The sequence below is a fragment of the Ovis canadensis genome, chromosome 12 (assembly GCF_042477335.2).
Source record: "Ovis canadensis isolate MfBH-ARS-UI-01 breed Bighorn chromosome 12, ARS-UI_OviCan_v2, whole genome shotgun sequence".
Classification (NCBI taxonomy): Eukaryota; Metazoa; Chordata; class Mammalia; order Artiodactyla; family Bovidae; genus Ovis; species Ovis canadensis.
In genome coordinates, this window is record NC_091256.1 from 72,095,708 (window position 1) to 72,119,283 (window position 23,576).

General features: G+C 36.4%; 1 protein-coding gene across 9 annotated transcripts in view; it reads left to right on the top strand.

The window, feature by feature from the left end:
* CEP350 (centrosomal protein 350) overlaps positions 1 to 23,576 on the top strand; it is a 156,372-nt gene that overhangs the window by 121,028 nt on the left and 11,768 nt on the right. For 7 of the 9 annotated variants that reach the window (XM_069546189.1, XM_069546196.1, XM_069546193.1 and 4 more), the window contains 8 exons: positions 1,236 to 1,447; positions 3,438 to 3,582; positions 11,488 to 11,648; positions 14,391 to 14,527; positions 17,234 to 17,316; positions 19,777 to 21,776; positions 22,652 to 23,059; positions 23,159 to 23,305. In XM_069546189.1, coding sequence (XP_069402290.1) covers positions 1,236 to 1,447; positions 3,438 to 3,582; positions 11,488 to 11,648; positions 14,391 to 14,527; positions 17,234 to 17,316; positions 19,777 to 21,776; positions 22,652 to 23,059; positions 23,159 to 23,305 — 3,293 coding nt within the window. The remainder of the gene's footprint in view (positions 1 to 1,235; positions 1,448 to 3,437; positions 3,583 to 11,487; positions 11,649 to 14,390; positions 14,528 to 17,233; positions 17,317 to 19,776; positions 21,777 to 22,651; positions 23,060 to 23,158; positions 23,306 to 23,576) is intronic. The other 2 variants (XM_069546190.1, XM_069546195.1) reach the window with 1 other exon arrangement.

The window sequence follows — 23,576 nt, forward strand, 5'->3', positions numbered from 1 at the left end:
AACAGTATTTGTTTTCTTAGAGCCGAGGCCACAGTGGACAGGAAATTTCAGAGGCAAGACAGTGCTACAAGTTCCAAAAGGGCTGAGTAAAATTCATAGTATATCTCCATCGATGCATACAGTTCATTCATTTGTATTAGTGTGTTAACATTTCAGTTTATAAATATACCACAATTTATTCATTTTACTTCAGTTCAGTGGCTTAGTCATGTCCGACTCTTTGCGGCCTCATGAACCGCAGCACGCCAGGCCTCCCTGTCCATCACCAACTCCCAGAGTCCACCCAAACCCATGTCCATAGAGTCAGTGATGCCATCCAACCGTCTCATCCTCTGTCGTCCCCTTCTCCTCCTGCCCTGGGTCTTTCCCAGCATCAGGGTCTTTTCCAGTGAGTCAGCTCTTTGCATCAGGTGGCCAAAGTATTGGAGTTTCAGCCTCAACATCAGTCCTTCCAGTGAACACCCAGGACTGATCTCCTTTAGGATGGACTGGTTGGATTTCCTTGCAGTCCAAGGGACTCTCAAGAGTCTTCTGCAACACCACAGTTCAAAAGCAGCAATTCTTCAGCGCTCAGTTTTCTTTATAGTCCAACTCTCACATCCATACATGACCACTGGAAAAACCATAGCCTTGACTAGACAGAGCTTTGTTGACACAGTAATGTCTCTGCTTTTGAATATACTATCTAGGTTGGTCATAACTTTCCTTCCAAGGAGTAAGCATCTTTTAATTTCATGGCTGCAATTGCCATCATTTTACTTAGTTTTTTACTATTGTAACAATACTGCTGATAACCATGTATATGTCTCCTGCTGCACGTATACAAGATTTCTCTAGGACATATACCTAGAAGTAGAATCTCTAGATCATAAAGTGTTTTCTCATCTTTACCAAATACTCCCAAATTGCTTTCCAAAGTGATTGGACTGATTTCCATATGTTTCCATTTTCCTAAACAAATGTATGAGTTGTAATTGCATCTTTACAGACACTCAGGTTGTCTATCATTATCATTGCTGACTATATGTTACAGATAATGTCTCTCAGTTTGCATCAGCCAAAATTCTTAGACTTAAGGATGTTACAGTAAATGTGATTCATTAAGTGATGGGATTAAAAAATATATAAAAATGCAACTAGTGAAATCATGCTAAAAACAAATGTAAAGTTTAACAGATGAACATTTCCCTTGACCATGATTGTGTACTTTTTCTTGTTTTCACCTTCTCTTCTAGAAATAGTGAGTGAAACAGAATCTCCAGTACCTTCCTACTCTCATCTACACAGTGAAAGCTCTATTCCAGAAGAATTGGGCAGCCCTGCCGTTGAGTATATACCATCTGAGTCCATAGTTCAGGAGCATCCTGGGAGTCCAGATCATAGTATACTTACTGAAGACATGGTTTTTTCACAAGAACTGGAATCTTCTACCTCGCCTAGTAAACATGTAAGTTAATACATATTTATATCTTAAAGGTTCTTTACAAAAAACCTATCTGAAAGGTATATTATTAACTTATATTCTTGCTATTAAGGAAGCATTGACTGTCACCCATACCTGTAACGTACAGTACATGACATTTGAGTAGAAATAAAGCTTTTCATTGACTCCTAAAAATTTATAAATATATGAATTTTAGTTTTAGTGGCATTTATAAAATTATATGCTATGAAGTTTTTAATAAACAGAGATAGGAACTTCTAAAGTCTTTAATAAAGATAATGTGTGGGGCAAGTTCTTATTAAAGTCTGCGATTTGTCACATAATAGAAACAATAAGACCTTAAACCATACCAGTGTGCCTTTTCTATAATTTAGTTAATGACTGCTCTATATCTTCATCAAAGTAGTGGCTTCATCTCTTTAAGGCAGATCTGAAATGGATATGGATTCTAAATTAGAATAGTAGTCACTTCAGAATAAAGAGGTTTTTCACATTGCCCTTAATTCTATACTTTAGTAAAAAAAACTGCCTAGTAAAAACTTACGCTAGAAATTTAGTTTTTTCTAAGCTTAATTTTATAATGTGTATGAAGGATTAGCCTAATAATATTAAATATGTAAGTGAACAAAAACATTGTTAAAAGCCACTTTGTGTTTGAAAAAAGAATCCACCTAAGTTCAAAATGGACCATATAAGAAAGTCAAAGCTAGTGTGTCTTAAAGTCACTTTTATAATAAAAAGTAATATTTATTTGGGTGTTTATCAAGTGCCAGGTAGTGTACTGAATGCCTTATGTAGATTATCCTCACAGCAATTCTTTAGATAATGTTTTAAGCCTCACTCTGAAGCTTAGCAGACTGAGTAACTTGCCCACCATCGCAGGGATAGAAAGTGATGATGTTAACAGTTAGGAACCACATCAGGCTTATTCACTTCCTCTTGATACCAGGGTAAAAATTACTCCCTTTGTAATAAGTAATCTAGTGTGGGCAGTCGTCTTATGCTCTTATTTTCTTCCCTCCCCCCTTTCCTATCTTCTTTTCTTCCATAAAGATAGTACCTATTTCGTATTAAATTTTTTTCAGTTTTATTGACATATAATTGACATTTAGCACTGTGAATTTAAAGTGTACAGCATGATGACTTGACATACACATATTGTGAAATGATCACTACAGTAGTAAGTTTAGTGACCATCCATCATCTTGTATAGTTACAAAAACATTTTTTTCCTTGTGATGAGAACTTTTAGGATCTACTCTTCTAGCAACTTTCAAACATACCATGCAACAGTGTTAAATATAGTCATCATGTTGTACATTATATACCCAGTACTTATGTATCTTATAACTGGAAACTGATACCTGTGACCAGCTTCAGCCAGTTCCTTACCCACTACTCCCCACCTCTGGTGACCACAAATCTGATCTTTTTTTCTATGAGTTGGAGTTTTTTTGGATTCCACATATAAGTGAAACCATACAATATTTGTCTTTCTCTCTCTGACTTTCTTCTGTCTCAAATGACAGGATTTCCTTTTTTTTTTTTATGACCGAATAGTATTTGTGTGTGTGGGTGGGTGGATGTCACATTTTCTTTATTCATTCATCTATTGAAGAACTACCAAATGATCCAGCGAATTCACTTTTGGATATGTATCAGAAGGAAGTAAAATCACTATGTCAAAGAAATATCTGTACACCCATATTTAGTATTTTTAAAGTTAAATAAAGGGGTAAATATCACTGATTCAGTAGCCACTCATAGTCTATCATAAACATCTTTAAAAGCATGCTTTTAAATAACTTTTTCCATATACTTTAAAAAGTTGAAATCTTTTGTGTAATTTGCAAACTTTTTTTCACTTTTTATTTCATGAAGTTATTTAAAACTCTTTGTAAATATTATCTTTAACTTGTTAGTATCTTAAGTTTTAACTAGAATTTAATAACTGTATCACAGAACAGTTCTTATTTGATTTCTGTTTAAACAGTCACTTCCCAAGAGCTGCATGTCTATGTCAAAGGAAGAGTCTAGCAAAGGAAGTCATAGGACTGGAGCATACAGTCGTCTGCCCATCAAGTCCCATCAACATTGTTATAGTTGGTCAGATGAGTCATTATCTATGACACAGTCAGGTAAGATAACAAGGAAGGAGTTAGTTTTCTTTGAACTATGTTTGAATTCCTCTTTAATAAGCTTTGTCTCTATGTGACTGGTAAAATGTTATTCTCTGTTTCATTTGTAAAGGTTTTTTCCTTGCCAAAATTGAATTACATAATTCTTTGCTTTCCCTTGATAATTTATATCCCTCATTATACAAACTATGATAAATTGTTATGTTCTTAGACGTTAGTAGTCATTTATTCATCAGACATTTGTTGAATTTTTTGTGTGTGACAGGTGCTGCTTATGTGTTCCTGTAGTGCTCTGCACTTTAACTTGTTACCCCAGACAGCACATAAGTTTAATCAAACATTAATTTAATCAACACATTAATTCAACCTAGTAGTGGGTCTCCTCTACTAGAATTTATATTCCTGACCCTAGCAGGTACTTTGCATTGCACATAGTAGGTACTGTGTTTCTTGAATGATTTAATGATGCCCATGAGGAGAAACAGGAGGTGGTAGAGCAGGATAGCATGTCTCAAGGAAGGAAAAGTAGAGACTGCACATGGCAGTAGGGAGCATTCATTATTTTCCCTTAACCTCTATCCTACTATAAATTCCCGGTAGTACGTAGATTATGAAAGGATGAACAGGCTCTACTCTAAAAGACTTCAAGGCATTGATCTTGGGAGACATACCTAGACAGACAAAACTTGGTTTATGTAGGATTCTGAGGAAGATTAATACTATATCGATGTATGTCTTTTGAGCTCATTTTCAATTTTCTTTTGAGAGAAGACATTTAGTAAAGGAAAAGTAAAAAATATTACTCATTTTTTAAAATCTTTGATCCTTTTATACCCCCTTTGCTTTCAGTGTTTTAAACAACAGTAACTCTTGGGTTTTTCCCATGCCCATATTTACTTATTCTTTGAATAACTGCATAATATTTCAAAGGGTGGATATACCGTAATATAACCATTTCCTTAGTGATAATCATGTAGATTTTCTTAAAATTTTCAAAATTTCAAGTAATGTTATAATGAATATCTTCACTTATATATGACATGACATGACATGTGTGCATTCTCAGTCGTGTCTGACTGCTTGCAGCCCTGCGGACTGTAGCGGCAAGGCTCCTCTGTCCATGGAGTTTTCCAGGCAAGAATACTAGAGTGGGTTGCTGTTTCCTACTTTCTGACTCAGGTATCAAACCTGCATATCTTGTGTCCCCTTCATTGGCAGACAGGTTCTTTACCACTGTGCCACCTGGCAGCCTTTTTATTTATATTTATTTCCTGTTGAATATTTCAGTAGGAATAAATTCTTAGAAGTGAAATTACTGAATCAAGCCAGTAATTGAAGTTGAAGAATATTGTCTGTCATATTTATCTGTTGAAAGTGATTAATTTTTTGTATATATTTGCTTTCATGTAATCTGGGGAGAAGTTACTGCCAGTGGAGTAACCTTTCAGTGGACATAAACTTGATATTTTGAAATATGGATTCTCATTATTTCTCTTTTACTTACTGGTGACTTTCTTCAAGTTTCCTTCCCATAACTAATATTCTTTCTTATCTATAGCAATGAAATAATATCTTAATCATCCTTGTGTGAATTATAAAATAAGGATTAATAATATTTGTAAGGTACTATTTTATTGGTAAAATATATTCAAATGAGAACTGTTTTAGAAAAATATCTCTGAGATTTCTAAGCTATAGATGCCATCTACCTGTTCATGACAGCATTATTCATTATATGTGGTATTTATAGGAGTGGTAAATGTTAATGTAGTGGAATTATATAATACCTTTCTTAGTTACATGATGGAGAGTTTGTTATGAGCCAGATTAATGCAATCAACGTGTCAAATAATGAAGCTTAATTTTTAGTCATTATTCTGTTCATCAGGTTATTCTGTCTTGATGTATTTCAGCCAACAGAAGTCTGTTCCTGTCACTTCCCCTATCCCCTTTCTTCCAAAAAAAAACCTGTAGGAGAGAATTCCATAAAGACAATACATTGATCTAGAGAGATACTTAGATTAAAAAAAAATATTTTTTTTAGAGGTTCTTTTAGATATTACTGTGATAAACACTATATAGTAGAATTAGATTTGGGCATGTGGAAAATGTACTCCCATTCACTGTCATAGACTTTTATTTTATCTCTTTTTACCTTTCACTTGTAGAACTTTGGTTTCTTTACTACTTAAAAATGTAAACATTTCACACGGTCTTTCATCTGAACTTAAAGTTTCTCATCATCTCTGTTAAATCTTCACAGTCATAGTTGAGAAATGTTTTTATTTAAAAAGATCACTGCTTACATATCCAATTTTTAAAATATATTCCTTTAAAATAATCATTTTGGAGGCAAAGTTATAGGAAGTATAGTGGTCTCCTATAAAATTTTATCAAAGTAACATCTCAAGTTCTGGAAGCACATAAAGTTTATCAAGCTAAAAGGATACACAGCTTTAGCAGACACAAAGGTATGGGGTTTATATTTCATTTTAGAAATGTTATAATTTTCAACTCAACTTGAAATCCTACCCCCAATTATTGTTCAGAATTGTTAATTAAATCACTGTAAAGCTTACCAGTAAGATTCAGAGCCTGTTAGCTCTAGAACAAATTGAGAGGATGTCCACTTGTCTCCTGCGAGAACACCACAATTGCATGTTCAACAGCCATTGACAGGAGGATGCTAGAACCCACCGTAAAAAGATACTGCACATCCAAAGACAGAAGCCATAGCCAGATGGTAGGAGGGGCACAATAACAATAAAATCAAATTCCCATACCTGCCAGGTGGGTGACCCAAAAACTGGAGACCAGTAGTAGCAAAGAAGTTCTCCCACTGTTGTAAAGGTTCTAAACCCCACATCAGGCTCCCCAGGCTGGGGATCCCACAAAGGGGCTGAGAATCCCTAGGGAATCTGACCTTGAAGGCCAGTGGGATTTGATTATAATTTCACAGGACTAGGGGAAACAGTGGAGAAGGCAGTGGCACCCCACTCCAGTACTCTTGCCTGCAAAATCCCATGGATGGAGGAGCCTGGAAGGCTGCAGTCCATGGGGTTGCTGAGGGATGGACACGACAGAGTGACTTCACTTGCACTTTTCACTTTCATGCATTGGAGAAGGAAATGGCAACCCACTCCACTCTTCTTGGTCGGAGAATCCCAGGGACGGGAGAGCCCGGTGGGCTGCCATCTATGGGATCGCACAGAGTTGACCACGACTGAAGTGACTTAGCAGTAGCAGCAGCAGGGGAAACAGAGACTCCCGTCTTCGAGTGCACAAACAAAATCTTGCACACACCAAGACCCAGGGGGAAAGAGCAGTCACCCCGTAGGAGACTGAACCAAAACTACCTGCTAATGTTGGAGGGTCTCCTGTGGAGTCATGGGTTGGCAGGGGCTCACCACAGGGAAGACACTGGCAGCAGCAGTCCTGGAAGGTCCCCCTTGGTGTAAGCCCTCTTGGAGGCCGCTGTTAACCCTGCCATAGCTCCCAGAGACCCCAGGGCCCATAGACCTCAGGCGAAACAACTGCCAGTGCAACCCCACCCATCAGCAGATAACTGGATTAAAGTTTTACTGAGCAAGGCCCAGATTTTCCCACTGCCAGAAGGCAGACAGAAGCAAGAACCACAGTCCCACAGCAGCTAAAACAAAACTCACATTACTGAAAGTCAGTCAGGATGAAAAAGCAGAAAGTTATGTCCCAGATGAAGGGACAAGATAAAACCCCATAAAAACAACTAAGTGAAGTGGAAATAGGCAACCTTCCAAAAAAAGAATTCGGAATAATGATAGTGAAGACAATCCAGGATCTTGGGAAAACAATGGAGAAGGTATGAGAAATATTTGCCGAAGACCTAGAAGAACTAAAGAATAAACAGAGAAGAATAATATTCTAGAATGAATCCGTAGCAGAATAACTGAAGCAGAACAAATAAATGAGGGAGGACAGAATGGTGGAAGTCACTGCTGCAGAATAGAATATAGAAAAAAGAAAGAAAAAAATGAAGACAGCCTAAGAGACCTCAGGACAACATTAAACACACCAACATTCGCATTAGAGGGGTCCCAGAAGAAGAGAGAAAGGACCTGAGAAAATATTTTAAGAGATAATAGCTGAAAACTTCCCTAACATAGGAAAGGAACTAGTCAACCAAGTCCAGGAAGCACAGAGTCCCAGACAGGATAAACCCAAGGAGGAACACACCAAGACACATAGTAATCAAACTGACAAAAATTAAAGACCAAGATAAAATGTTAAAAGCAACAAGGGGAAAACAGATAACATACAGGGGAACTCCCATCAGGCTATCAGCTGATTTCTCAATAGAAACTCTACATGCCAGAAGGGAATGGCATGATATATTTAAAGAGATTAAAGGGAAGAAACTATAACCAAGAATACTTCACCCAGCGAGACTCTTATTCAGATTTAATGGAGAAATCAAAAAGCTTTCCAGACAAGCAGAAGTAAGAGAATTCGGCACCACCAAACCAGCTTTACAACAAATGCTAAAGGAATTTCTCTAGGCAAGAAACACAGGAGAAGGAAAAGACCTACAGAAAATGAATCCGAAACAATCAAGAAAACGGTAATAGGATCATCAGTTCAGTTCAGTTGCTCAGTTGTGTCCGACTCTTTGTGACCCCATGAATCACAGCACGCCAGGCCTCCGTGTCCATCACCATCTCCCAGAGTTCACTCAAACTCATGTCCATTGAGTTGGTGATGCCATCCAGCCATCTCATCCTCTGTCGTCCCCTTTCCCTTCTGCCCCCAATCCCTCCCAGCATCAGAGTCTTTTCCAATGAGTCATGTCTTCACATGAGGTGGCCAGAGTACTGAAGTTTCAGCTTCAGCATCATTCCTTCCAAAGAACACCCAGGGCTGATCTCCTTTAGAATGGACTGGTTGGATCTCCTTGTGGTCCAAGGGCGGAGAAGGCAGTGGCACCCCACTCCAGTATTCTTGCCTGGAAAATCCCATGGATGGAGGAGCCTGGAAGGCTGCAGTCCATGCTAAGGGTCGGACACGACTGAGCGACTTCCCTTTCACTTTTCACTTTCATGCATTGGAGAAGGAAATGGCAACCCACTCCATTGTTCTTGCCTGGAGAATCCCAGGGACGGGGGTGCCTGGTGGGCTGCCGTCTATGGGGTCGCACAGAGTCGGACACGACTGAAGTGACTTAGCAGCAGCAGCAGTCGAAGGGACTCTCAGGAGTCTTCTCCAACACCACAGTTAAAAAGCGTCAGTTCTTCAGTGCTCAGCTTTCTTCACAGTCCAACGATTATACATATTGATAATTACCATAAATGTAAATGGATTAAATGCACCAACCACAAGACATAGACTGGCTGAGCAGATGAAACATGTCCATGTATGTACTTCCACTTACTACATCACTCTACTTAACCCCCCAGCTTGTATGTAATTATTTTATGTTATTAGATTAATCATATTCCCATTATGGCTTGCAGTTGTCATTATCTTTTATTTTTTGTCTGGCTATTGATTGTGAAAACTGATAAACATCTTTTACTATTGTGATTATGCAACTATTACTCACTTAATACCATTGTATCATGATTGTTTCAACAGAAAAATAATAGAATTCTATATCACCAAAACTACCACTTAATAGAAAAACCTGTAATCACTTTTTAAAATCCAAATGCATATCAGATTATCTTGGAATGTTTTGAAAAATCGAATGCCCAGATCTGCTTTTTTTCCCCCAAAGCTCCAGATATGTTTCTAATGAGCAGCTATGTTTAAAGACAACTGGACTTTTGATCTTTTACTTTCATCTAGTTTGTTTCATTTTTTTTCTATTTCATATTCGGTGCCCCCATTTTACTTAGTTTATGTTTTCCAGTTTCTCCATCTTTTCTTTTTTGTGATATTCTTTCTCAAGCCCTTATCAAGCATAGTAGAAAAGTTTTTGTATACATATATATAAGTAATATTGCCTAACTAAAAAATGTATGACATTTGACTCAACTTGTTTGACTTAGTATGAATAGAATGCTAGATTTCTAATTTAAAAAAATAGATATGCAAGAAAGATTTACTGTATAGCACTGGGAGCTATAGTCAGTATCTTGTAATAGCCTATAATGGAAAATAATCTGAAAAATAATGTGTATATGTATAACTGAATCACCTTGCTGTGTACCTGAAACATTGTAAGTCAACTGTACGTCAATAAAATATATATATATAATGAAAAAAATAAAATGGATAAATTAAGCCAAAATAAATAAAATAATTGATTATTTTCTTCAGAAATTAAAGGAGAACGTTAGGAAGATACTCAGTTTTTGTCTCCTTACCACCACCTTTTTTAAGTTTAAACCAAAAAATGTTACATAAAATATGGCTACATAAAAGTGTTTTATGTGTTCTAATACTGCCACCATTTATTGAGCTTTTTATAGTAGTCCAAGTACTGTGCTACATGCTTTATGTATCTTTTTTAATTTTTACATCAGTTCTAGAAATCGTTAAGTGACAGACACCTTACTAATTACCAGTAGTAGATTCCAAGCTAAAAATGACCTTTATTATTGCTTCATTTTATGAGTGTTAATCAGTAAATAGTGAACTTCACTATTCACTCAGGGCTCAGTCTGATGGCACTATTGGCATAAGATGGGTATAATTTTCCTAATGCACCTTAAGTCAGGAGACTAAAGTGGCAGGAACTTAGATGTCATTATTTCTAATTTAGATATTTAGATCACATTGCAAAAAGAGGACTTATCTTTTCAAAATAAATTCTGTGATTAGTTCTTTGCAATTTAATCTGAAGTGCTTTAAAAAAAGAAAACCTGATTGTTTATGATGTAGTATTGTAATGTGCATCTAAGTCTTCAGAGTTGTATATAATAGCATTTCTCTTAAAAGACTATTGCCTCACTCATCAGTGTGTGGAAATGACACCATGGTGTGATTCAAGGAGGAGATGTCATTTTTTTTTCTATGTAATTTCCATGTGTTGTGAAATAAGCTGTTTAAATGATGCTTATTTTATTAGTTATTATTTATTTGACTGTGCTGGTTCTCAGTTGTGGCATGCTGGATCTTTAGTTGCCACATGTGAACAGCACATGGGATCTAGTTCCCTGACCAGGGATTTAACCTGGGCCCCCTGCACTGGAAGCACAAGTCTTAGCCACTAGACCAGCAGGGAACTCCTAATGATGCTTATTTTTATAAGATTTGTGTGATGCTTACAGTGAAGTGTCTTTTTCATGATTTTGCTGTGACTAAACATCTGCTTTGTATGTGTGCATGTATGTGTCCAAATTGTTGGGAAGAAAATAAGATTTAACTATGGCTTTATTTCAGTTATTTTAAATCTTTTAAGAGCTTCCAAAGGTTATCGCAAAGTATATTTCTTTATAATTTTTCTCTCTCCTTTTATAATATTAAGCCATTAGCTGATGACTCACAATTTCAAATGGTAAAATTCTAGTTTGATTTTAATATGACTTTAAAACTATCAAACTACCTATTAGTAACCAAGAGGAGGGACAGTTGAGGGAGGGACAGTTGGCTATCCTGTTACCGGGAAATAAATCTTTAAAGACTGTCCAAATTTCGCTAACCAAAAGTTTTTCTACTTCCAGCTACTTATCAAGACAGGGTATCTTCAGATTTGCAAACTTTATTTGCAGTTTCAAAATAGCACAATTAGAAGGTGAATTAAATAAACAGGAAGACACACACCCCCACCCCTGCATAGAGATTTAGGAGAAAGGATGGAAATCACTAATAATTTTTTTCTGAATCTCAAATTTTAAATGTTAGATTAACTTTACATTGGTGCTTTCTATTAATAGTTACTGAATTTATTTTTTTTAATGACATTAAAAGGTTTTATATCTCTTTCAGAAACTACATCTGACCAGAGTGACATTGAAGGTAGAATCAGAGCCCTGAAGGATGAGCTGCGGAAAAGAAAATCAGTTGTGGACCAACTCAAGAAGGAACAGAAGAAAAGGCAAAAGGAGAGGCTCAAAGCCCAGGAAGCCAGTCTCATCAAACAATTGGAGGTTAGACATGAGAAGGCTAGTGTACACATGAAGCTGGAAATGTTTTAAGCATTAATACAGTGATAGATTAAAAATTTTCAGTATTAGTTTTGTGCCACATTTTAACCTAACTTTAAAAAAGAAGAAACTGAGGTGTCTGAACAAACTCTTGCTTGAAGCATTAAATATTAAAATGTTATATAATATCAAGTATTAAATAGTAAAAGTATTAAAATGAGTTTTTTCCCCAAAGAGGAAAGATTAGGCCTATGAAAGAAAGCTTGATATCCGTGTTCTCTTAAGGAAAGAACCCTTAGATAAATACTCCTGGCTATGGGAACTGTTAACTGCTTTTTCTTTTCTTTTTTTTTGGCAGAATGGTGTTTCATGCCACCGAGCTTATTAGTATGATTCTTTGTACTATTTGAATAGCTCCTAAAAATAACGCTAAACTTGAGTTTCCTTCCAAACTCTAGCAACCTTCCCTGATTTGATTCTACCCAACTCTGGAAGCCTGGTTTGTTTGGTTGGTTGGTTTTGTTTTTAGCTTTAAAAACATGTGGGCACAGAAAGTTTTACTGACAATTCCTCCGAATATTTTTTAAATTAATTTATTTAATTGGAGGCTAATTACTTTATGGTTTTTATATCTTTCTCATTCTGATTTTTCCTGTTCGTTCAGTTTTCAGATCCCATCGATTTCTTTTTTCAGAAGTCTTGCTTGTCCCTTTCCATTCCTACTGACATCAGGCTGTTTGGGACCCTGATGTCTTCTTACCTCTACAGTGTGCACAGCCTCTCACTCTTACATGTCCTTGCCTACGGTTGCTTCCCTATAGCTTACATACATTCTGTCAGCCTAGTATTCCTGAACACCATATTCATTACAGAACCAGTCTGAACTTCTATATCATAAGAATCCCTTCTCAAGGCTCACCTGAGATCATTCAGTTTCTTCTCAGTCACTTTCAGTAATAGCAAGTTTCAGATTTTCAAGGCAGTTGATTTCATTGGTTGGACTCTAGGTGCTCTAAGTGCTAAAAAGGTCTTTGTTATGTTTGGGCAAAATTTCTGTTCTTTTAATCGCCCTTGTGTGGTAACACCAAACATGTATTCTCCTTTATTAATACGTTTATTAATTTAATCAAATATTCAAGCACCTTTTTATGTGTTGGAAACTTGGCTAATTACTGCACGCATATTTTTCACTTTATCCTCAAAGCAACAAGATGTGGCTGTTACTATCCCTGTTTTACAAATGAGGAAATTGAGTTTCAGTGAAATTAATGATATCCAGAGATATGCAGCTCAAATGTGTTAAAACTAGGATTTTAATTTAGCTTGAATTCCAAATTCTGTGCCCTTACCATTACACTACACTATCTTCCACATAGAAGATAAACCTGCTAACAGATCTGGAGAAGATAAGACATTAACATTAGTACACAGCACAAAGATGGGAACAGGAATTGTAACTTGCACATATGTTTAGAAGAAAAGTGATTACGATTCAGTGACCATGCTGAGAAGTTCATGCTGGAAAGTAGTAAGAAACAAAATTTTAAAATGAAAATCAAATTTAGGGCTTTAGAAATCAGACTGGTGAGTTTGAACTTCATCTTATAGGTCTGTGCTCAATCTGACTATACATTAGAATTAATCAAGGAGGTTTTTTGAAAAATAAAAATATCCAGGCTCACTCCCAGAGATTTTTATTTAATTGGCCTAAGGTGGGGCCCATGATTTAAAAGTACTGCTAAGGGTCAGTTCAGTTCAGTCTCAGTCGTGTCCGACTCTTTGCAACCCCATGAACCGCAGCACGCCAGGCCTCCCTGTCCATCACCAGTTCCCGGAGTGCACCCAAACCCATGTCCATTGAGTCAGTGATGCTATCCAACCATCTCATACTCTGTCATCCCCTTCTCCTCCTGCCCTCAAATCTTTCCCCACATCAGGGTCTTTTCAGATGAGTCAGCTCTTCGCATCAGGTGGCCAAAGGTCATGAGGAGCAATTAAAAGCTAAATGAAATACTATTACATTGAATAGCATTGCCTCAAAAGTTCAGTAATAGATACATCAACTAGAAAGATATCTAGAGAGAAATATAAAGATCCATCTCATTCAATATTTTATTAAATGATTTAAATAAAGGCAATATAAAGTTCTTTATTTAGATTTTATAATTATAGTATATGTATATAGTATAGTATATAAATTAGTGAAGCTTTATTTATAGAATGACTAATAACTAAGAAGTATTTTTGCAATTCTGTACTATCATGCTCTCAACCACTCCCTTCTCTTTCCTTGGGATCTGTATTCCCAAAGTACATACCCTTTAAGAAGTTTACTGCCATTGAAACTCAGTGCAATGGCTAAACTTAAAATTATCAGGAAAGTATTAGGACATCCTTTAAAGGATAATTATATAATCAGCTAAAGAGTTTTTTTAATATGGCAGGGCCTGAATTATTACTTTATAAGTATTACGCTTCTGTATTACAGAAGATTGAGATTATATCATTTCCTGATTGATATTAGTGTTACATTATACATCTTGCTTATACATAGCCTATTTCAAGAAGGCTATGCAAATAACTGACTTTAGAACTCTGAGAAATAATACTGATGCAGGGAGTAAACATTTTATATTAACATCTTTTTTACTGTTTGAATACTTTACCATTAAATGTTTAGTTTTCTAAGTTAAGATAGTTTTTAAAAATTCTGTATATTGACTCCTCTGATTTTTCTAAACGTAGTCATATGATGAATTCATTAAGAAAACTGAAGCTGAGCTTAGCCGAGATTTGGAAACCTCACCAACAGCCAAGCCTCAGATTAAAACGCTCTCCTCAACTTCTGAAAAACCCAAGATCAAGTCGCTTCCACTGCACAGGTAGAAATTTTTGATAACTAACCTATATCCTGCCTTATTTGCAAAAGAAATAGGGAAAGGTTTTTAGTTGAAGCTAACTTTTGAGTAACTATGAAATTGTAGAAGTGAAAATACTGGTTTATGGTTTTAGTGGCACTAAAGTAAATTTGTTGTTTATGGTATAATCACAAATCAAATTTATAATAAGGCACATATTTAAATATATATTCTGAAATCTGGTGGGTGCAGTGAAAATAATACTCTCCAGCATTGTTGTTACAGCTTTGTAAGTTGGTATAGTTGTTTTCAAAAACAATTTGGCAACGTTTCAAAAGTCAAAAACAGTCTGTAACTTTTGACCCAGTAATTCCCCATCTGAAAATCTAGCTTGAAAACATACAAACTACCAAAAATATCTATTTGCATGAACATGTGCATCATAACCTCTTTTATATTAAGTAAACACTGGAAGCAATCTTTACATCCAGAAATGGGTGAATACCCTGTTAGTGAAGGTTCTTTCCAGGGACAGAATATTATGCAGTCATTGGGTGCAGATACAGAAGATGCAGAGTAGCCCCACTAGAATATATAGTGTGATACATAGGGAAGTCAGGAGGAATATTTAAGATGGATTTTGAATGACGAGCAGAGGTTATGTAGGTCAATGGGACTGAGAAGTAGTGGGTATTTCAGAGAGAAAGGCACTGATGAGTGACTAAAAGTAGTCAAGAGCTTGGCATATCATGGAAGCTGAATGCGATAGGATATTGCCAGAGTTAGGAGAAGAAACTGGAAAAATAAAAAACAGATTGTGATAATATTGTACTCAAGCATTTTTAGTATTTTCTTATTCACTTTCTTAGAAGATGTGAAACCTTGAAAGGCAATATTTTAGGATATTTTTTGTTTCTTAGAAACATTACACAGACTCATTACAATTAATTTAGCATTACCTGGGTTTAAATCCTGGCTCCAGCACCAGCCAGCTGTTTAATTAGGGGCAAGTTATTTAACCTCCCTGTACTTCAGTTTTTTAATCGGGATTTATATCCCTATAAGAACACCTGAGTAATAAACTTGCTATCAGGGTTAAAAGACTTAACTTAGGACAGGGTCTAACACACAAAGTTAGCAGTGTGTATTAGTTTTATTGTTATTGCTAGTAAAATATTGAGGGAAGTGGTAAAAAGGAATAAGTTTAAATCATATCATATATAACTATCCCAAAACAGCAGACATCAACAATTAGATATATTTCTTTCTCGGATTTTTTTATAGTTGTATTTTTGATATGTATATATTTTCCCTTTATGTTACATTATATGTAAGTTTTATTTTAATTTCTACATTTGATTAAGTGTTTTTATAGTTTTATTAACCAAGCTACCAAGAATTTTAACTAGAGAATGATAGAATCATATTTCTCTTTAGAGATATCTTTTTGACTACAGTATGAAGGAAAGATAGAAAGGGATAAGTTTAGAAGCAGGGATAACAGTAGTCTAAGCCAGGCCTCAGGTAATCCACTGTAATAAGAATAGAGAATAGGAGATAGATTTTAGGAATATTGAAGAAGTATACTTGACTAATTAAAGTTGTAGATGGAGAAGCTGAATGACTGTCATATTTCTCTTAAGTAGTAGTTTGTTGAGTCGAAGTTACACTAACCTAAATGGAAAATCAGGTGTTCCTCAGTGGGAGGCTTAAGATTTTGGTTTTAAAATGTTAATTTTAAGGTATCTATAGTTCATCTAAGTGGAATTATCCAGGAAAGATGTTAGGGTTTTATATATATATATGGATGACCAACATATAGATCATGGTTGAGGCAATAAATATGGCAACATTTGGATGAACCTTCTTCACCCGAAGAAAGTGTGCATTCAGAGAGAATAAAAGGGAGCCAAGTACTAGATATGATATATAAAATATATAAAATAACAACCTTTAAGGAGATTAAGAAGAAATAGGAGTAGAAGGCATATAATATGACTTTGCAGATAAAAAGAAAGCAAGAAAATGAAGATGGTAAATGTCAAATTAAAGCATACAAGAGAACAGTAATGTACCATCAGATGAAGGAATAAAGAATGGGTGGAGGAGAACTCAATATTCTGTAATAACCTAAATGGGAAAAGAATTTGAAAAAGAATAAATATATGTGTATGTGTAACTGAATCACTTTACTATACAACTGATACTAACATTGTAAATCAGCTATAGTCCAATATTAAAGGGGGGAATTTTTTTTTTTTTAAGCTTGAGGTATACGTATAAGCTAAGGGGGAAGAAAATCACCAGATTGAAGGACTAACAATTGTAGAAAAAAGAATGGTTAGTTGAGGGATACTATCAGTGAGAGTGTAGAAATTATGGGATTTGGGCCAGAAAGAAATTTGAGCAAATTTGAGAGATACACCTTTTTCTTCTTGCAGACAGGAGGAAAGGCAATTGGGATGGCTGTGAATATAGATGAATTTGTAGGTAGAAAGGTTGAAGATCAGAAGGTTCATGCTGATGGCCTCTCTTTTTCTCATTAAAAGAGGCAAGATCATCTATTGAGAGTGACGAAGGCCAGAAATAGGCTTGGTGAAAATGGCAAAGGTTGGAATACTTCCTGTGGAGTAGAAAGAAGTAGTTGTCTAAGAATTGATTGCTTTTTGTTACCAGTTATTATAGTATCAGTAATACATTTATTTCTGTTTATTAATTTTTCTACTTAAGATCGGAAACAGCAAAGAATTGGAAATCACTGACAGACTCAGAACGATCCAGAGGATCCCTGGAGTCTATTGCTGAACATGTTGGTATGTAACTAGAAAAAATAATCACACTGTATCTACATGGGCTAAAGATTTATACAAATGCCTATGCAATTCTACCTCTAAGTTATATGGTTAAAAAATGAATTTCCTAAGTAGATCGTTTAATATTTTAAGTTACTTTTATATTTTAAAGTGATTTATGGGTTATGCATAAGTTATATGAATCAGTCTTTATTGTCCCAATAACTGACAAAAACTGAATCATTAAGACATTGATCTAAAATGGCTATGAGGGTGTCATCAGCATCTCAAAATTCTCCCTTAATCAGATTTTGTATCTGATTGTGTAATTGTCAGCCTCCACTATTTCTCAGCTATGTGGTTGTATACATTTTTTTCAGTTGAGTCCAAAGAAAAATAAGAACTATTGAAAATAAAGTATAATTAAATGAGGAATTAAAACTGAGGCGTGAAAAAGCCTACCTGGCAATAATGACAGAGTAGCTATTTGAATTCAAGACTTTTACTTCTTGGTTTGTTGGTTCACTGAATCTTAATTATTTTCTTCTTATTTAGCAGTTTTAGCTCTTAGAGTGCTATATTTCCAGAAATAGTTAGGTGTTTTTTGGTTTGTGGTTTTTTTTTTTTTTCATTCAAGAGGTTAGTTGAAGTCCCTGGGGAAATTCATTCTTTTAGAGGCATATATACTAGTACATTTGTCCCTCCTTTATAGCTTTTCTATTTGAAGAACATAGGTAATATGCTTCATCCAGTTCTGTGTTTGCATGATTTGAGAATCAGCTTCTCCATAAACTTTGATTCATTTTTCTTAATTTTCTAACTTAAGACAACACTTAAAAAATTATACCAAACTTCAGATTTTTCAATTCAGTGCAGTTGCTCAGTCATGTCCGACTCTTTGGAACCCCATGAATCACAGCATGCCAGGCCTCCCTGTCCATCACCAACTCCCGGAGTTAACCCAAACTCATGGCCATCGAGTTGGTGATGCCATCCAGACATCTCATCCTCTGTCGTCTCCTTCTCCTCCTGCCCCCAATCCCTCCCAGCATCAGGGTCTTTTCCAATGAGTCAACTCTTCGCATGAGGTGGCCAAAGTACTGGAGCTTCAGCTTCAGCATCAGTCCTTCCAAAGAAATCCCAGGGTTGATCTCCTTCAGAATGGACTGGTTGGATCTCCTTGCAGTCCAAGAGACTCTCAAGAGTCTTCTCCAACACCACAGTTCAAAAGCATCAATTCTTCAGTGCTCAGCCTTCTTCACAGTCCAACTCTCACATCCATACATGACCACTGGAAAAACCATAGCCTTGACTAGACAGACCTTTATTGGCAAAGAAATGTCTCTGCTTTTGAATATGCCATCTAGGTTGGTCATAACTTTTCTTCCAAGGAGTAAGCGCCTTTTAATTTCATGGCTGCAGTCACCACCTGCAGTGATTTTGGAGCCCAAAAAAATAAAGTCTGACACTGTTTCCACTGTTTCCCCATCTATTTGCCATGAAGTGATGGGACCAGATGCCATGGTCTTCGTTTTCTGAATGTTGAGCTTTAAGCCAACTTTTTCACTCTCCTCTTTCACTTTCATCAAGAGGCCTTTTAGTTCCTCTTCACTTTCTGCCATAAGGGTGGTATCATCTGCATATGTAAGGTTATTGATATTTCTCCTGGCAATCTTGATTCCAGCTTGTGCTCTTCCAGCCCAGCGTTTCTCATGATGTACTCTGCATAGAAGTTAAATAAGCAGGGTGACAATATACAGCCTTGACGTACTCCTTTTCCTTTTTGGAACCAGTCTGTTGTTCCATGTCCAGTTCTAACTGTTGCTTCCTGACCTGCATATAGGTTTCTCAAGAGGCAGGTCAGGTGGTCTAGTATTCCCATCTCTTTCAGAATTTTCCACAGTTTATTGTGATCCACACAGTCAAAGGCTTTGGCATAGTCAGTAAAGCAGAAAGAGATGTTTTTCTGGACTTCTCTTGCCTTTTTGATGATCCACCGGATGTTGGCAATTTGATCTCTGGTTCCTCTGCCTTTGGTAAAACCAGCTTGAACATCTGGAAGTTCACGGTCTAATGTATTGCTGAAGCCTGGCTTGGAGAATTTTGAGCATTACTTTACTAGCATGTGAGATGAGTGCAATTGTGTGGTAGTTTGAGCATTCTTTGGCATTGCCTTTCTTTGGAATTGGAATGAAAACTGACCTTTTCCAGTCCTGTGGCCACTGCTGAGTTTTCCAAATTTGCTGGCATATTGAGTGCAGCTCTTTAAGTTATTTTTAAATGTTCTATTTATTTTTAGTATAGTGTATATTCATAAAATAAAAATTTACTACATATGGTAACCTATAAAGCAGGTCATTTTTACTGACCAGAGCTTTTTCTCATCAATATTTGGTTTTTATTTAAACTTTGGTTTCAGAAATTGAAAGGTGTGATTAGACAATTTTGATGTGATTTTTTTTTTCTTCTTCCCCTTTTAAGATGCTGCATTGACAGGTTCTGAAAGATCAGTATCAGAAAAATCTTCATCTGCCTACGCAAAGAGAATGACTGAATTGGATGGTCGGACAGAAGAGCACTTTCAGACTTCTCCGATTCTGAGATCATCAAGGAGGACAAGAGCTGAATCTGGAGATTCTCTAGAAAATGTCCCTTCATTATCTCTTCTTAAAGAATTGAACGCATCTTATAGAATTCTGGATGTATCAGGTGCCAAGGCTGAAGAAGAGTCTAGTCAAAAATCAGAAATACAAGAAGTAGACTATGCAAAATTGGAGGAGAGTGCAATTGAAGATGCCTATTCTGAACAGTCTAGGAAGGCTGATGTCTTCCTGAAGCTAGACCTGGAACAGGGAGATTCATCTGAAATTCTTTCAAGAAAAGATCTTCCTTTAGATTCTATAAATGTTCAGAAAGACTTAGTTAGATTAGCCATTGAAAATCTTCATAAAAAAGAAACAAAAGAGGGACAGTCAAATGAAGATATCAGTCATAGTCCAAACATCCAATCAGAAAAAGAGACTCATGTACAAAAGAATATAAAGAGCAGGGAATCATCTTGGTCACAGCATGTACTTGCATCTAAAGAGATGTCGTACTCTGAAGATTTTGATGTATCGTCTTTCAAGAAAGACATTTCAGCTGAATTGTACAAAGATAACTTTGAGGTGGCATCTTTGTTGTCACTCAGGAAAGACTCTCAGTCTTGCAGAGAGAAGTTACAGGCAACAAGCATCTCTAGAAGCAGAGCCACTAGCTTTGGTAGTGATGATGAAATCAGCGAGTGCCTCAGTGAGAAAAGCCTTTCTATTCATAGCAGTGTCCACTCTGAAAGGCTGTTAGAACTCAAGTCCCCCACTGAGCTTATGAAAAATAAGGAGCGCAGTGATGTAGAGCATGAACGAGGAGTTACTGAATCCCCTTCCTTGGCTTCAGCTTCTCTTGCAGATGAATTACTTGATTTCCACATTGGTGATAGGGTATTGATTGGCAATGTTCAGCCAGGAACTCTTCGATTCAAAGGTGTGACTAGTTTTGCCAAAGGGTTTTGGGCTGGAGTGGAGTTGGATAAACCTGAAGGAAATAACAATGGAACATATGATGGCATTGTATACTTTGTGTGCAAAGAGAAGCATGGGATTTTTGCTCCTCCTCAAAAAATATCTCACATTCCAGAAAACTTTGATGACTATGTAGACATAAATGAAGACGAAGACTCTTATTCCGATGAGCAATATCAATATTATAATCAAGAACAAAAAGATACAGAGGGTCCCAAGTCTGACAGAGAAAAGGATACAGTTGAATATTTTTATGAGAAATCTCTACCCAGTATGCATGACACAGAAGCCTCAGTTGATAGAAGCCTTAAAGTAGAGACCGACAATATACAGGACATTTCTGGGGTACTCGAAGCCCATATTCACCAGCAGAATTCAGTGGACTTACTGATGTCTTCAGAGAAAAACAAAGACCTTGTTTCTGATGCCACAGAAAAGGTTTCTTCTGTTGTAGAAGACGATACTTTAGATAATACCTTTTCTGAAGAATTAAAGAGGCAACAACAGTTGACTGAAAAGGAAGAGAACTTATATCCCGAAGTTTCAGAAAAGCTTCCTACCCCACTTCTGGACCTGTTAGCAAGAGAGAAGAACCAATTGGAAGCCCAGCTGAGGTCATCTGTAAGTGAGGAAAAAAAGTCAAAGGAACAGCTAGAAACAGTCAGCTTACTGACAGACAGTTTGCTCCAAGTCTTTGTGAAGGACACAGTCAATCAACTACAACAAATCAAAAAAGCTAGGAATGAAAAAATCCAGCTTAGCAATCAGGAGCTTCTTGTTGAGGATCAAAAGAAAGTACCACTCCAAGGCCCATCCCAAAATCTTGAGGAACAGTCACCAAGCGTTCCGGGTTGCTTCTTAAGGTCTGAATTGGAAGATGAGAAAGAGGAGATTTCCTCACCAGATATGTGTCCTAGACCTGTAAGTATGTTGTTTAGGAAAAAAAAAAAAGTCAATTAACCTTGCCTTTGTGGTACACTTTAATTCTGTAACTCCTAATAGGTATTTTGGTGATGTGTTGTTTATTAAATACAGATCACTGTACTAGTTTTTAAAGGCCATGTGGCTCTTTCTCTGTCTGAAGTATAATTGGCCTCTATTATGTCATGAGTGGTCACTATAGAGTTGTCACAAACACAGGCAGGTTTATGCTGGGTTGAAAACCCTTGTATACTGTCCGCAGATTATAGATTCCCTTCCAGATTCACTGGTCAAATTTATTCCATGGAGATTTCCATTGTTTCTCAACCCAGTTCTTTCTTGCCTATGAAATTTTTTGTTCACATATCTACTCAGTCATAGCTGCCTTGCAGAAACTGCCAGTTGTGATGTTGACTCCGGTACAACTGAAATACATCCACTGTGACATATACTCAGGCCATCAACTTGGTTAGGGTGCCCATGGACAGTTGAACAACAGTAATGATTTTGAGTAACTTGAACCAGATGATCACCAAAGGTGAGAAATTTTATCTCATTTCCATATCCCAGAAGTGAAACATTTCTTCAGAAACAGAGTAATGGTGATAGAATAAGGAAAAAACGAATCAATACACATTTTGTAAAAACTGAATAATAAGGCTTATGTAAACAGAATTACAGGAAACAGAATAGTTTTTTCTTAAATTGTTCATCAGTAGCCATTATATTGTTTTTATTTTGCTTGTTGATAGAGAAATAGCAAATATACAAGTAATATATGTCGTTTGTTTAAAAAAAAAAAAAAAAAGCCCAAACTTGTTAAGTAACCTGAGTTTACTAAATGGTGATCTGTTTGAATGGTTCCATTTCTGTAGGAAAGTCCAGTATTTGGTGCCAGTGGGCAGGAAGAGCTTGCTAAGAGACTTGCTGAACTTGAAATCAGCCGGGAGTTCCTGAGCGTGTTAGGAGATGATCAAGACTGGTTTGATGAAGACTTTGGTTTGAGCTCTTCTCACAAGATCCAAAAAAACAAAGCTGAAGAAACAATTGTACCTTTAATGGCAGAACCTAAAAGAGCTCCAGAAAAGCCGTGTGAAGCTTTACTGGCAGTCCCACATACTGCAGAGGAAGTAGGAATTCTCGTACACGATGCAGCGGAAGAGCTTTGGAAATGGAAAGAATTAGGTCATGATCTGCACAGCATCAGTATTCCTGCAAAACTGCTTGGCTGTGCCAGTAAGGGTCTAGATATAGAAAGTACTAGTAAAAGGGTGTACAAGCAGGTATGTAACAGGGAAGGATAATTCTAGTTTTTAAACTTCTCGCTGTTGTCTGATGTTTGGATCTTAGCCAGTTCATTTTGTTTCTTTTTCTCTATCAAGGCGGTTTTTGACTTAACAAAAGAGATTTTTGAGGAAATATTTGCTGAGGATCCCAACTTGAATCAACCTGTCTGGATGAAGCCATGTAGAGTGAACTCCAATTATTTCCGACGAGTGAAAAATCCAAATAACCTTGATGAAATCAAGGTAAATTGGAAACTACAAAGTATCTCCTTTTTTTGTTTGATCTTCTTTTTGTACAGGTCTATAAATGTCATTAAAGCAGGTACTCTTTTGTATTATTCACTCTTCTGCCCTCAAGACCGGTTCCATAGTAGATACTCAGTAAATATTTGTTCATTCAGTCTGTGAGCAAAAGAACAATGAGGGTAACAGGGAATCCTGAACCCTCAACTTTTTGCAAAATAAAACTTAACAGTAATTTCATATACATATATTTTATAATATTTTTAAGAAA